A 17,018-nucleotide genomic window follows, 5' to 3' on the forward strand; every position below is an offset into this window, starting at 1 on the left:
GCCCCGGTATTGCTGCTTGCAGCTATATTTTTTTATTGTAATGCTTTTAATGCATATTATGTTATTTTATCATTAGTTTCTAACATTCTCATTTGATATGAATTATTTTGAACTGGATTTAACAACATGTTTTGATATCAATCCAATTTTTTCTAATTTGCCATGATTATTTTTGGGGGGATTACAAAATTTCAAAAAAATCTATCAATTTAAAAAAAAAATATATTATTTAATTTGAAGCTAAAATGCATGACTAAAATATATTTAATAATTATAGTTCCATAATAAATATTATAATGGTCAAATAAAATAGTGCAGTCAATCAATACAAATAATTAATCACACATTTTCTGTAATGAATCACGATTAATCGCATCTAACATTAACGTTTTTAGCATATTTTTTATGCTGCAATAATTTCACATTTAATCTCCAAATGAATGTAGAAACAACATAAAGGTAGTAGCCCATATTTTAAATATTTTTGGACTTTTTATGAAATAAAACATCACTGATGTAGATTTTTTCTCAACTTTAGCTATTAATTATAGGCGTTCAGCCTTACAGAAAGCATTTATTAGGCTTTAAAAAACAACAACTTTTAATTTAAGTGAACTTAAAACAATCTTCACATAAACCCATTGTAATAAATGTCACATTAATTACCCTTCAATATATCAGGGCTCAATTTGTTTCTATATCTAATACATATTTTTGGCATATGGAGTTCATATTAATAAATATTTATATATTCATTTTTACATTAGTCTACAACTAATTTTTTTTCAAAGTACAGTCGAGGTCATAATGAAAAATAACACCTAAATTGTGCTCTTGATTTAAATGGTGTTGGTGACTGATGGGAAAGTGTATTTTTTATAATATTTTTTAGGCATGCATTTTATCTTGTAATTGCTTCAAATTAAATAATAAAAAAATCTTTAAAATTTATAGATTTTTTGAAATTTTTTAACCCCCCCCAAAAAAAAGGCAAATTAGAAAAAATTAGATTTTTTTAACAAAACATGTTGTTAAATCCAGTTCAAAATAATTCACATCAAATGCGAATGTTAGAAACGATAAATACAATGATAAAATAACATAATATGCCTTTAAAATCAACAAAAAAATATATGGGAAGCTTTTTCTTCTCCCTATTAAAAGTTAATAAGCATAGTTCTTTTCTTTCCTAAATATATAAAACTTTATGGTTTGGTCAATTGTATGATGTTTTATTTTATTATTTATTATTAGGGAGGCAGCGATGCACATACATAAGTGTTCTGTCCGATACTGAAAAGCTGATCCTTTTTTTTTTCTTCATGTTATACTGGATACTTGTTTAAATATAAAAATTCTGTACTATTTTGTATAAATAAATAAAAACTAAAATCAGTCATTTAAAATGCTGCAAATGAATTGTAACATTATAATACAGTATGAAATCATTTAATAACGGCGTTATTAAATTATTCAGGTTTTTTAAATGGGTGGGTGTTAGATGATGGTAAAGGTAATCTTAATGTAAAAATAGAGAAAATGAGCTGCACAATTAAATATACAGTAATTACTCTAACATTGGCCTAAAAGCATTATGATATCACTGTATTTTAAGCATATATATTATACAATTTATTATTATTGGAACAGACATTTTTGTGTTGCAGCCCACCAGTTGAGAACCACTGATATGACGATTTCAGGATGTATGAAGATAGTAACAGTGCGTCTTTGCTCTCAGTGTTGTTCCCCAGACAAACGTCATAGTGAGTGGAGACAGGCCGAAGACGCGGGAGGAAACTTCACCACGTGCATCGGACTCTTTAGAGAATCTTCTCAGCAAGTGAGAACAGATTGTGTTTTTATGCATAAATTAACTAGAAATGTCTCCTGTGTATGTTAATCTATGCAAATATACAGAGAAGACAGTTTCTGGATCTGTCGCACAGCTCTCTGTGTAATGGCGCTTTATGTTTTTGTTACAGTACCGTTGGGCGAGGAAGACAGAAAACCATAGTGCTGAAGGTTCCGGTCCAGGAAGAGATTCAGGACGATCAGGAAAGCGGTTCTGAAACAAGCGATTCGGTGTCCAACAGCGGCCAGAATCAGAATACCAACAACGTAACGCTCATCACTCTCAACTCAGAGGGTAAGATTCACAAATGGGTTGTGTTTTGTCCTTAAAGGGATCAAATTAGCCCAAAGTCATCCTTGGTGTATATGACATTCCTCCTTAAGACGAATACAAAAAGTAAAAAATGTCCTGGCTAATCAAATCTTTATAATGGTAGCTTTATAATACACCTTCCGCATTGAACTTACAAAGAAAAGTGTATTGTTACAATGTTGGTAGTATATGTGAATGAACATTGTTGAAGGAACCACAGACCTTATTTCAGCCATTTAAACAAAACCCCATTCAAAAAACCCATTGACTTTGGGACGAGGGAATTGCTAAAATGCTAACTCGCTTCCGCATTTTGGTCTACAAAGTGATGTCATACCTGCACCACATGCCCAATGCATTATGGGTTTTGAAGTTTTCTTATTTGGCAAAAGGGACGACAACAGCCCATTTTCTCAGTTTTCTCTAGTCAGGCAGCACCGATTTAACAAATGTTTTTTAGGGCTGCGCGAAATTGAATTAAAAAAAAATGCAATACCTTGTTAAATATTGTGATATTCGATATGCGATACGATACTGCTTTAAGTGTGTAAAATCTATTTAAAAACTGAGATTGATACCATTTATGTGTTTCACGTTCTTTCTGGGAAAAGAAAGCATCGCTACAACTTCTGAAAGTAACCAGCAGTGGTTTAGCAAAAATTCATGCCACAAATCTGACCATATAATTTTAACATCAATGTAAACAAACAAAAAATGTAATGCCAATATTTAAATACCAAAAACTCTTTGCTTGACTTGGTAATATATAGTAGTATATATATCAACCTAAACCTTAACATCAAGAACATCCAGTAAACAAAGACACCTGAAGGGATGGTGGATTATTATTTTTGTTATTTTAATTTATCTTTGTTATTAAAAATAAGAACTAAAAACAGTAGTCTTCACATGAATTAAATATACACTGATACATGATAATGCTACAAAGGTTATTCAGCCAAGAGCACTGAGAGATTTTCTCTTTTTTGTTGTTGTTTGACAGACAGCGGCAGGTTTACTGTATTAGCAGGTTTACCGTATTAGCAGGTTTACCGTATTAGCAGGTTTACTGTATTAGCAGGTTTACTGTATTAGCAGGTTTACTGTATTAGCAGGTTTACTGTATTAGCAGGTTTACTGTATTAGCAGGTTTACTGTATTAGCAGGTTTACTGTATTAGCAGGTTTACTGTATTAGCAGGTTTACCATATTAGCAGGTTTACTGTATTGGCAGGTTTACTGTATTAGCAGGTTTACTGTATTAGCAGGTTTACCATATTAGCAGGTTTACTGTATTAGCAGGTTTACTGTATTAGCAGGTTTACTGTATTAGCAGGTTTACTGTATTAGCAGGTTTACTGTATTGGCAGGTTAACTGTATTAGCAGGTTTACTGTATTAGCAGGTTTACTGTATTAGCAGGTTTACTGTATTGGCAGGTTAACTGTATTAGCAGGTTTACTGTATTAGCAGGTTTACTGTATTGGCAGGTTTACTGTATTAGCAGGTTTACTGTATTAGCAGGTTTACTGTATTGGCAGGTTAACTGTATTAGCAGGTTTACTGTATTAGCAGGTTTACTGTATTGGCAGGTTTACTGTATTAGCAGGTTTACTGTATTAGCAGGTTTACTGTATTAGCAGGTTTACTGTATTACTGTATTGCAGGTTTACTGTATTAGCAGGTTTACTGTATTAGCAGGTTTACTGTATTGGCAGGTTAACTGTATTAGCAGGTTTACTGTATTAGCAGGTTTACTGTATTGGCAGGTTTACTGTATTAGCAGGTTTACTGTATTGGCAGGTTTACTGTATTAGCAGGTTTACTGTATTGGCAGGTTTAATTACTGTATTAGCAGGTTTACTGTATTAGCAGGTTTACTGTATTAGCAGGTTTACTGTATTAGCAGGTTTACTGTATTGGCAGGTTTAATTACTGTATTAGCAGGTTTACTGTATTAGCAGGTTTACTGTATTAGCAGGTTTACTGTATTGGCAGGTTTACTGTATTGGCAGGTTTACTGTATTGGCAGGTTTACTGTATTGGCAGGTTTACTGTATTGGCAGGTTTACTGTATTAGCAGGCTTTAAGTCACTTTAAGACCTAATGCACGGATCCTATTGACAGGCATTCGGTTTCTTTCCCCAACTGATATTGTTCACTTAAAGCATAACCGTCTGTGTTTACATGAATACTCATCAAGACAGGCATTTTGACATAACTGTGTGTGTATTTGACAGTTTGAGTGTGTAACAAGACACGAAACAGAACTGAAGGGATGGCACGCTTTCAGAGAGGCGGCTTGTGCACACGTTTCGGTGTGTGTGTCAGACAGCGCGAGACTGCAAAGAGTTGTTTTTCGCAAGTTATTGCGTTTAATAACTCTTTTTAAGCAAGTCACATAAGTAACAGTCGTGTGCCCAGTCTACTCTCTGCTATATGCGTCGACCTAAAACGTACACTTTTCACAATGTTGAAGTAGCCTATTAAAATCATTCGGATATTGCGTGCCATTGTGATATTCATATCGCGAAATGTACATTTGCGATATTCCGATAATTTCTATATATTTTTGCCTTCTACTGCATAGGCAACCAAGTTTGAAAAGTGAAAGTTTGAATGTTGAAAGCACATTTTACTAGCGGTGAAGTACCCGTTTAATTGACCGTTTTTAACAAAGCCAATACACATAGTTGCGTCCTAGCCATGATTTGCTACCAGCTCAATTGTAGGTGTTATTAGGGGGCGGGACATTCTCACTTTATAGAGAATTTGATTGGACAAAAACCGGTGCAGTGCAGGATGAGTCATCGTCCTTATTAGTCTGTTTTCCAGAAGAGAAAGACTGTAATTTTTAAATCTACTAAAAGCTAATTTTGTCAAAGTTAAGAAGTGCACTATCATATAAACTTCCTCAAAGCTAACACACATCTACTAAAAGCCACCAAAAATTCCAATTTTGATTTTATGGCAACTTTAAAGGAGATCATTTTTATAAGCCAATGGGAACCATTTGTTTTGAATTCATGGCCTCACAAGAAGTAAAATTTGAGCAATTATTGAAAAGGTTTGAAGACATGGAAATCTTTGAAATGCATCTGCACAAATAAGATAATAGCATGTTTATAGTTCTAGTTCGCATGTGTTTTCAAGTGTTTTGTCTGTGTGTGGTGGGGTGACATTAAAGCATAAAAATGAAGTGGGAAACACTTGAAATATTAGAACAACAGGCTTCGGTTAGTGATATATCAAAGTGCACTCAACTAAAGCAACATTTGATGATTAATAATATAAACGTGTTTTGACTATCCACTAGTACTCCCTGGACACATAAAACAAGCGTGTTACATCAACAGCTCTTGTGTCTTGTGTAAGCCGTCTGGCCGTCCGTGATTCAGGGATGTATCTTTGGTCTGGAGGAGGCCTGGGATTAAAGGGGTTGTTTTGATTGCTTAACTTCTGCTTTTGCTTTTCCTATTATTTGACTGGGTTGTTTTGGAGTGGCGTCTGGGTTAGCTTGGTTAGTTCAAAGACGTTCCTCTGCAAATATTCACTCGTTCTCAGCTGTTTGTGATGATATTTAGTCAACGAATGGGACATTTGGTTCTTAAAAGGCTTTGCTTTTGTTTGTTTGTGTTGTTTTCCCCTTGCTTTAACCTCATGAATAGTTTTGATGTAGGGGAGTGGGGTAAAATGTGCCATCCCTTTAATCTAGCAAACTGTGCATCGTTTTTGTCATGTGATCATCTATTTAAAAAGTGGCCATTTTTATAGCTGCTTGTGATTGAGAGATTCACATGGGGGAACATTTTGTTTGTTTTTTAGCTTGGGGTCAAATTAATTTGGTAAATTACTCTATTCTGTTCTGTGCTGTTCTATTATAAAAGTCTGCCAATTGTTTCTCTACAATATTCTGACATTTTGTCTGCCAAAGATTTGGGTTTTCTCAATTGATATTCATATTTTTTACAGCTTAAACAGCTGTCTGTGATTTGAGGGATTGACGTGGGGGGGAAACTAGTTTATTTTGCAAGAAAGTGTATTTGCTAGAAAATTATTATGTAATATAATAATGTTACAAATACAAGTGTCCATCTTATATAGTTGGCTGTGATTGAAGGATTCACGTGGGGGGGGTATTTTGTTATTGTAAAAATATGTATTTGATGTTTATATTAAATTAAAATATAATATATTATAATATAATTAGTGCTGTCAAATCAATAAATATAATATAATATACAAACATAAGTGGCCATCTTATACAGGTGCCTGAAATGGAAAGATTCACAAGGGGGAAAAAATATTTTATTATGGTAGAAATGTGTATTTGCTGCTTATATTAAATTAAAATACAATATAACATAATATAATATAATTAGTGCTGTCAAAGTGATTAATCGTATCTAACATAAAAGTTTTTTGTTTACATAATAAATGTGTGTATATATTATTATATGTATATAATATATGTGTGTGTATAGCTTATACACACACATTTATACATATATAGAGATATTATAATAATATATACACACACACACACTTATATATTATGTAAACAAAAACATTTATGTTAGATGCAATATATATCATATAATATAATATAATAAACTAATATAAAAGCGGCCATTTTATACAGGTGCCTAAAATTACATATAAATATATTATCTACATTATATTGTAAATATATAATCTACATATTTTTAAATGTAAATGGTCCATGCATTCCTCATCTTACCTCTTGACCTGACACAATTTACTCCCAGACATAAATTTTACACTCACGCTTTGACGAGACACAGAAACCCACATCCATGATAAACCTTAACCGACCCACGTTAAATCCTGCTGGCTATAGCCAAAGTGATGTTTGGCATGTACTTCTTCCAAATATTTAACAGAAATGCCAATTAAAATAATTTCTGAGACAAAATATGCCACAAATATTTTTTCTTGAAGCACTCACGATGAGAACGCATTCCTGGATATGTAATATTTCGATTCTTAGTGTGAGGAAGAAACTTCAATCAACATTTTCAACCATGCCAACATTTTTGTCCATATAAAGACAATGGTGTAAACCAGTAATGCTTTTGTGAAGTGTTTGTTTGGTGAGCAGGAATGGCCAGCAGGGGACACTCTTGCATTTGCTCTGAGTGTTTGAATTCAGTTCTGCAACCTCAAGAGGCGTTGAGGGGCATGTTCTCACACCCTCCACAAATATTTGGGATTAGTGGTCGACTAATGTTGAAAACAATGGCTGATGTTACATTTGTTCCCACCCCAGTCCCGAATATGTCGCTATGACCTTATGAGAGTCATGTGTTTTGACACAAACGTGTCATTATGTCTACCACAGTCATCATCAGTTGTCTAGATCAAACTTTTTGTTGACAAATATCAAATATTGTAATATAATATACTGACCCATCTGCAAGGGTCCACCTTCCTATAATAAAAAGGAAATATTTGTGATTATCATGAGGACAACATGTTTCCAAAGTTAAATAATTGGCATTTATATTCTCACTGCACTAAAGGGTAATGCAAAATATTCAAATATATTCTGGAAAAATGTTAATAAATAAATGGGTAATTGAGTAATTAAATAATCTTATCTATTATCAGCAGTTATTTTACTATTGTTAATATAATCTAATTTTAAATTCTTAGCTTTATTTCAGGATTTCAGTTTTGTTTTAGTTTTTTATGTGCTTTTTGAATTTTGAAATATTTTTATTTAGCTTTAATTTATTTTAGTTTTAGTCATTTTAGTACTTCAACACTTTTAAGTTAATTGCCAAGACAACTAACTAACTAACTAACTAATATATATATATATATATATATATATATATATATATATATATATATATATATATATATATATATATATATATATATATATATATATATATATATATATATATATATATATATTAGATGATATATAAGTTTATAAAAAAAGATCAGTTAAAATGCTTGAATAATAAGCATTAATATTCTTCCAGAGCTGATTTACAGACCATAATGCCATAAAACCCTCAGTTAGCGAGCTGAAGGCAAGGTAAAATTTCTAGAAAGGCACAAAAACACTTAAAAATACATTTTGATCTATAGAATAAAATAAGTATTTCATTTCACAATTTCCAACCAGCCTTTAGAAAGTAAAATTAAATATATTAAAATTGACTGAATGTGTTACAGTTGTTGTTTGAAATATATTTAATTGGTATTAACAATTATTATCTTAAAAATGTATAATATTCACAAATAAAATGTTTATATATATATTAAATGTAAATACATTCTCAAATATTGCATGAGCCTTCTAGCACCCCCTTGTGGCCCCTGTTTCAAAACCCCTGGTCTAGATTCCTTCAGAAGCTTCATGCCCAGATACATGTTTTATTTTTAATCGTGTTTTATCCCATTTCAGGTCCAAGTGAGCTATTGGTCCACGTAGAAAAAATAGTTTAGATAGAGTTATTCATATTCAGCATCCTCTCATTTCGTCAAACAGTTTCATAGTTACATAACTCCTATAAATTACAGTGGCAAGTTACCTGTTAACAAGGTAATACTGTAACTGTTTGAGAAAAGAAAAAAAAAGAAATTTGTAATTGCATTGTACATCTTTCTCTTTCTTCCATAGAGGACTATCCAACAGGAACGTGGCTTGGTGACGAGAACAACCCTGAGATGCGCGTGCGCTGCCCGGTCTCTCCAGCAGACATGTTGCACATCAGCACCAACTGTCGCACGGCGGAGAAAATGGCCCTGACGCTGCTGGACTACCTGTTCCACCGCGAGGTGCAGGCCGTCTCCAACCTCTCCGGTCAGGGCAAACACGGCAAGAAACAGCTGGACCCTCTCATGATCTACGGCATTCGATGTAAGGCCAATAAAAGACCCCAATAAGAACAAAATAAGAATGATTTAGAGTCTGTTGATCGACTAATTAACAATTCTTTGTCAAATGAGCAGCCAATCAGTAACTACACTAATTTAGTGCCTTACTTACAACATACTATATGTATGTTGTAAGCTAAATGTGCTAGATTCACTAAAAAGAACCAGTTCACAAGAGTCGTTCCATTGGGAATCAGAGTACTCTGATAGGCTGTGTCCGAAATCGCATACTCTCTTCAGTAGGTACTTATTTTGAATAAGTAATTACTTTACGACAGCTAAAAAAGAATACTCTCTATAGTAAGAATCAGGGTTTGACATTACATAGATTAATTTTATATATAATATATACTTTTTCAATTGTAGGCTTTTAAAAAGGTATCTGAAATGATAAACTACGTGCAATGTAGTGTTGTCAAAAACATAGTTTTTTTCAAAACCTATCGATACTGAAATATCTGAAATGTTTCCAAACCCGACACACAAACCCGCCTCCCCTCACTCACTCGTTTAATTTTCCTCGGATGAATATTGTTGGTGTTACAGTGCTTGAATTTCGCCGCGGTATTGCGTGTATTGCACATAATTTTACTCATACCCGCTGATTTTGTGCAAACATAAAGCCGCCTCTCAGCACTAAATTAAGTTATTTTTCGCTGCTTATTGCGCTTAAACACTCAAATACATTCAAAATAATGACAAAAATGCCAGTCTTGGTGAGTATTCACATAAACACAGTCAGTTATGTTTTGAGTGAACGTAAACAGTTGAGAAAGAAAACGCATGTGTAACAGTATAATGGATTCATGCGTCAGGTCTTAAAGTGACAGCAGCCTAATAAACCTGATAATATTAAAAATAGAGTTTTTCCTCATGGTAATAATAATTTAATAATAATAATAATTTTCCTTTTGGCAATGTCAAAATTGTGGCCAGTGAAAATAAGTGGCTAGTAACTTTGGAAAACCACTAGCTACGGTGGCTGCAATTCAAATAATATCTATAAAATCTATCTGTAAACCCTGTCTGTGACAAATCAGGTCTTTGATCATATTCAGTTCAGTTTATGTGAGCCTGTCTAATTCAAATCATTTCAGTTCTCAAGTAGCTCATCTGCGGTTCTGCCTCATCCTCGGCACCAGACTTATTTTCCCCACATGAGCTAATTAGTAGCGTCTCTAACCGCTCCTCATTCATAAAAAAATCTTCTGTCACGTCAATATGTAGGTCAATTCCTGCAACGAGCCATAAGTAACAACGAGGAATGAGCTGGTATGGGCAAATTATGTGAACGAGGAATGTTATATGCAGTTTTGCACAAACAAACCCTACTTGACTTTGGCTAACGTGAATGAACTCTCCCGACATGAGAGTCCTAGAGCTGCTTAGAGCTGTTTGTTTGCATGTTTATTTCTGCTGCAAAGTACAAAGAGTTTATTTGTTTGCAGCATAATCGCACGACTAAATATTACGTCAGTGTTTCCTCCCTTATTTCCTGACCGATTATATCATGGCTGCAATGTTCTGAATGTCAATGTTTTGGTCAATTGGCCATTTTCTTTTGCGAACATTACTTTAGCTTATTTTTGAGCATGTGCGCTAATTGCTAAAAACAAGAACTAGACAAAATTCTGTATATTTAATAAGCAGCTTTGTTTGTTTTTTAATATTTGTTAAGCAGCAGCATTTTCATTTTTTTGTTTGTTCGCACACTTTACAATACCATGCTAAGTACATGTGCTAGAACATGAATTTGAATATCTTCTCTATATTTAATAAGTAGCAAAAACTTGCATATGTTACCATATCATGTTTTTAAACATGTATGCTAATTGCTAGACCACGGATCCTAAAATTACGACAGTGTTTTGTACCTTATTTCCTGACACATTTTATCATGGTCACAATGTTCTGAATGTCAATGTTCTGGTTAAATGGCCATTTTCATTTGCAAACATTACTATATGATATTTTTAAGCATGTGTGCTAACTGCTAATAACAAGAATTCTATAAAATTCTGTATATTTAATAAACAGTTGTGTTTTCGTCAAACAACCTTTGTTCACAACACATTACAAAATTTTTAAAGGAACACTCCACTCATTTTCCAACTCCCCTAGAGTTAAACATTTGAGTTTTACTGTTACATCGTGTAATATCAGGTGCTGCGTAATATCATTGTACCGCTGCCCCCATGGTACGGCTGCAAAGTTCCTTGATTATTACGCAGGAATGAGAGTATAGTTCCTAGCCACATCGGCCTAGGAAAATCGCAACTTTTAATTTTCCGTCGGTCTTCGTACACGATGTAACTACAAAAGAGTCAAGTTTTAAATAGGAAAAATATTGAAACCTTTTGGTCATTTTTGAGCGAGATGCTAACGGTCTAATCAGATTCAATGATCTATGCTAAGCTATGCTAAAAGTGCTACCGCCAGACCCGGAGATCGGCTGAATGGATTTGAAAACGGTAAAACTCAACTGTTTCACTCTTGGGGAGTCAGAAAATGAGCCTATTTTCAAAAATAGTGGACTGTTCCTTTAAACATGGTTGAATAGAATATGAATGTGACCTTTTTTATGTTTGTTAAACAGCAATGTTTCATCTTTGTTTGCACACTTTGCATGTGCATTACCGGCTAGAACAGGAATTTGGCAAAACTTCACTTTATTTAATAAGCAGCAACGTCTTAGTCAAATTATTATATTTGTTTACATATGCAAGATATTTATGATATGCCAAAAAAGAGCCACAGTGACTTCCCCGATTGCAGCAATATTAGATATTTTGCGCCAATTTCTAGGGATTTTGCACCCCCACGTGAACACATGGGATGGAAACGGTGCTTTATTCACACATGGTTTATGCGATATTCCATCTATGAGTGGAAACATAGCAGGTGTTTTGTCCCTTATTTCCTGACGGATTTTGTTGTGAATGTCTCTGTCTATCTGCAACCAGGTCACCTGTTCCACAAATTCACCATTACCGAGTCTGACTGGTACCGTATCAAGCAGAGCATTGATTCCAAGTGTCGAACCGCTTGGCGTCGGAAGCAGCGTGGACAGAGTTTGGCCGTTAAGAGTTTCTCACGACGGACCCCCGCATCGCAGAACAGCTCAGGTATGGACCCCTGCGCCCTTTCCCGTTGATTTTGTCTCTTGCGAAACTTACGAGCCCTGTTTCTCTTTGATTTAGATGCTAAGGGTCTAGGCCCAGCTGGTTTGTGTTCAATTGAACATAAACATATGCTGGGAGTGAGTGAGTGTGTGTGCAAGAGAATACCCAGTTGTCATACCATGTGCTAGTTCGGCATTGAATTAGCTATGTATATAACCTCGCCTCCATTTGTGCAAAAGTCGTGTACATTGCGGGCACATGCACCCCATGTGTTTATTTGCGCGCCTCATGTTTGTGCGCGAGAGACTGATGTTTCCTCAACTAGCAGATGGTTCTAATCTCAGGACAACGCCTCATGTCCTGTCCCTTCCTCTCAGAGATTCACAAGCCTTCACCTTTGACTCATTTCGGACTAACACAAATATCCTGTATTGGTTCTCCACAATGGTCCATACACTTAGGATTGCTTCACCTCTTTCTGTTGTCCATGTCCAGCTGGAATTGGCCTCCTTTGCATTTTAGATTAAACTATTAGCTTATGAACAAGCCAACTGGGGCTCAGCCTTCTTTCAAACCAAAATCAGAGCACGAGGAACATGTGGACAATGAAAGGAACAAAGTGTTTCCGTCCAACATCAAAAATATCTCATTTTTGATGTGCAGACATGGAGAAAATAAGCTGCACACCCTGCAAAATTCTGTGTATATTTAAAAGAAAATGCTTTTGCTCTCTGCATTTTTAAAGGGCTAGTTCAGCCAAAAAATGTAATTCTGTCATCATTTACTCCCTTATTCCAAATCTTCGGAACACAAATGTAGATTTTTTTTTTATTTAAATCTAAGATGTTTCTGTCCCTCCATTGACAGTCTACTCAACTACCACTTGATGCTTCAAAAAGTTCATAAAGAGATCATAAAACAAATCCATATGAATTGAGCGGTTTAGTCCAAATTTTCGGAAGTGACATGATCGCTTTTTATGATGAACAGATTTAATTTAGGCTTTTATTCACATATAAAGATTCATCAACACATACATCAGTTATGGTAAACAGAAGCTCAAGCATGTTCGCTTGACGTGCGAGAACCAATGAGGTTCATCCTTGTCGTTTACGCAGAACGTTTGAGCTTCAGCAAGAACCAATTAGATTTGTTCTGTCCAAGCAAGTTCAGTTGAGCTTCTTTTTATGTTCACTGATCAATGTTTATATACTTATTTACTAAGTAGCAACATTTGGTCAAATTACCATATTTGTTCACATACACTATATTGCCAAAAGTTTTGGGACGCCTGCCTTTATATGCAAATGAACTTGAATGATATCCCATTCTTAATCCGTAGGGTTTAATATGGATTTGGCCCACCCTTTGCAGCTATAACAGCTTCAACTCTTCTGGGAAGGCTTTCCACAAGGTTTAGGAGTGTGTTTATCAGGGATGGAAATTAACTTTTTCGTCCACCGGCCACTGTGGCTGGTGGATTTCAAAATCTACCAGCCACTCAATGTTTTTACCAGCCACTTTCTTGTTTGTAACCGATTAGTAATTAATACTACAAGCTCTACAATACTTAAGCAGTTTATTTAATCTCAAGTCTCAATGAAATACTGACATTTTCTCTTTCTCTCTTATACACACACAAACAAACCATGAACTGATATACATTTCATTAAATGAGTAGGGCAGATTAATGGATGTGGCATTTGGATGATTCGTGGTCTTTTATGGTCATCATTTACTCTCCCTCATGATGTCATCAAACCTGTATGAGTTTCTATGTTCTGCTCAACACAAAAGAAGATATTTTGCAGAAAGTTTGTACCCAGGCTGCATTGGGGGCACCATTGACTTCCATAGTAATCTCCCTGTGTGTTCAACATAACAAAGAAATGTATACATGTTTGGAAAAACTTTGAGGGTGAGTAAATAATGACAGAATTTTAATTTATGGGTGAACTGTCCCTTTAAGCAGTCATTCTGAACCAGTGATCACTTTTTGGACAATTCTGAAATTTAAAAATGTAAATTTTTTGTATTAATTTACTTAAATTATGACTGTATTATTATGCAATTATTTGTCCCATTTTTATCTAAATATTATTTTAATAAATGTCAAACTTTATATGGCAGGATTATTTATTATGTATGATTAAAATGGTACATTAATAATAACATTAATTAGACTATAATCTATTAATTAACCTGTCTAAAATATATATAATAATTCTGTCTGCCAAGCTCTGATAATGTATGGAATATTATATAAATATATTATCCATTTAAAAAAATAATAGGCCTATACCTTTAGAAGCACGGATGTGTGTGTTACCACTGCTGCTTTAAATAAGTCAATCTGAGCAACTGAAATGCTTCTCTGCAAAGTGTGCAGTTCGCCTGAGGTTAATCACGAGTTACTGGACAGACCCATTTATATCTTTTTTTCTATTCAGCTCTATATCTGGAGATCCTCTTGCATTCAAACGGCGGACGCGCCACGAGCTCGATATGTTTTAAAAAAAACGTGCAAGTTTACAGCTCATGTTCTCGAGACTCCGCCGCTATGACAACAAAGCCGCTAAAACGCAACCATGCGCAAATTAACTTCTCTACTACTTATTGGGAATTTGATTTGTAACGCCACATTTTTTTTTGAGGGTGTGCCTCCTCTAAAAGTGTCCGCCGTCCAGGTGAAACAGTAGGCTATGCTATTATGTACCCGCCACGGTGGCCGGTAGGTGAAGCGAGTTTACCCGCAACAACACAAAATCACCCGCATTTGGCTGGTGGCGGGTGCAAATTTCCATCCCTGGTGTTTATGGGAGTTTTTGACCATTCTTCTAAAAGCGCATTTGTGAGGTCGGGCACTGATGTTGGACGAGAAGGCCTGGCTCGCAGTCTCTGCTCTAATTCATCCAAAAGGTGTTCTATCGGGAGCAGGCCAGTCTATTTCCTCCTCACCAAACTCACTCATCCATGTCTTTATGGACCTTGCTTTGTGCACTGGTGCGCAGTCATGTTGGAACAGGAAGGGGCATCCCCAAACTGTCCCCGCAAAGTTGGGAGCATGAAATTGTCCAAAATGTTTTGGTATGCTGAAGCATTAAGAGTTCCTTTCACTGGAACTAAGGGGCCAATCCCAACCCCTGAAAAACAACCCCCACACCATAATCCCCCATCCACCAAATGACACAATGCAGACAGGCACGTACCGTTCTCCTGGCAACCGTCAAACCCAGACTTGTCCATCGGATTGCCAGACAGAGAAGCGTAATTTGGTCACTACAGAGAACACGTCTCCATTGCTCTAAAGTCCAGTTTACACCACTGCATCCGACTTTTTGCATTGCACTTGGAGCTGCTCGGCCATGGAAACCCATTCCATGAAGCTCACTACACACTGTTCTTGAGCTAATCTGAAGGCCACACGAAGTTTGGAGGTCTGTAGCTATTGACTCTGCAGAAAGTTGGCGACTTCTGCCTACTGTGCGCCTCAGCATGTGCTGACCCCGCTCTGTGATTTTTCGTGGCTGAGTTGCTGTTGTTCCCAATTGCTTCCACTTAGCTATACTACCACTAACAGTTGACTGTGGAATATTTAGTCGTAAGGAAATTTCACAAAAGGACTTAGTGCTTGATTTTATACACCTGTGGCCATAGAAGGGATTGGAACACCAGAATACAATGATTTGGAGGGGTGTCCCAATAGTTTTGGTAATATAGTGTATATTACCCTGTCAGGTGCACTAGCAATTCGATCATGGATTTGACAAAGTTCTTTATTTGAATGAGCAGCAATGTTGTTGGCCATTTACATTTGCAAACATTACCATATTTTTTGATGTGTGTTAACTTCTAAAACCTAGAACTCTACAAAATTCTGTATATTTACTGGGCAGTTGCGTTTTTTTGTTCGCAGACATTACCATACTAATATTCCCACACATGATGATTGTTGTTGTAGAATTATCAAAGCGGTTTTATTATTATTATTTTTTAATTTTCAACATTACTATTACCATGTTTGTGTGCTAACTGGCAGGTCAAAAATTTAAAGGTCCCGTTCTTCGTGTTTTTTTGAAGCTTTGATTGTGTTTACAGTGTGCAATATAACATGTGTTCATGTTTCGCGTGTAAAAAAAAACTGTATTTTTAACACAATTTACTTATCTGTACACCGCTGTTTTCACTGTCCTACAAACGACTGAAGACTTCCTTTATTCTATGAAGTCCCTCCTTCAGAAACACGTAACGAGTTCTGATTGTGTCAGCGGTTCCCGTGTTGCGATTTGACAGCAGCTTAGCGAACGTAGCACGGTCCTGTGTTGTGATTCGACAGCAGCTTAGCGCACGTGGAAAGGTCACGCCTCTTAACGGGAGAAATATACGCGCTTAATAATCTCTACAGCGTCCCTGGGAAAGCCAAACAAAGGTGATTTGACTCCGGGATGAAAATAACAGCGTCTCGACGACATGGCGACAAACACACTGAAACGCAGCACTTCCTTTTCTCCACGCGACGTCCTCTTCTTCTCCACGTGGGACAGCAACAAGACCACGCCCCCTTTTTTCGCGTTTTCTTGTGGGCGGAGGTTAGTCTGTTCTACTGCTCTACTGACGTAATTAAAGCAGGAAATACCAGGATGTAGTCCTAACCAGCCGTTCGCTGTAGGCTTTGAAAGGGAACTTCTGTTAAATAAAATATCTCGCTTGGCATTGAACTTTGAGCTTTATCATTTTACAGGTATTATTTATGCTCTAGCAGCAACATTACACACTAACTAAAGTTTGAACAATGGGATCACGAAGAACAGGACC

The 17,018-nt window shown here is 35.6% G+C and overlaps 1 protein-coding gene across 3 annotated transcripts in view; it reads left to right on the forward strand.

The window, feature by feature from the left end:
* banp (BTG3 associated nuclear protein) overlaps nt 1-17,018 on the forward strand; it is a 70,796-nt gene that overhangs the window by 15,838 nt on the left and 37,940 nt on the right. For all 3 annotated transcript variants that reach the window (XM_079809302.1, XM_079809303.1, XM_079809304.1), the window contains exons 5-8: nt 1,742-1,843; nt 1,986-2,149; nt 8,825-9,064; nt 12,045-12,206. In XM_079809302.1, coding sequence (XP_079665428.1) covers nt 1,742-1,843; nt 1,986-2,149; nt 8,825-9,064; nt 12,045-12,206 — 668 coding nt within the window. The remainder of the gene's footprint in view (nt 1-1,741; nt 1,844-1,985; nt 2,150-8,824; nt 9,065-12,044; nt 12,207-17,018) is intronic.

This window comes from Gobio gobio (genome assembly GCF_949357685.1).
Source record: "Gobio gobio genome assembly, chromosome: 25".
NCBI lineage: Eukaryota > Metazoa > Chordata > Actinopteri > Cypriniformes > Gobionidae > Gobio > Gobio gobio.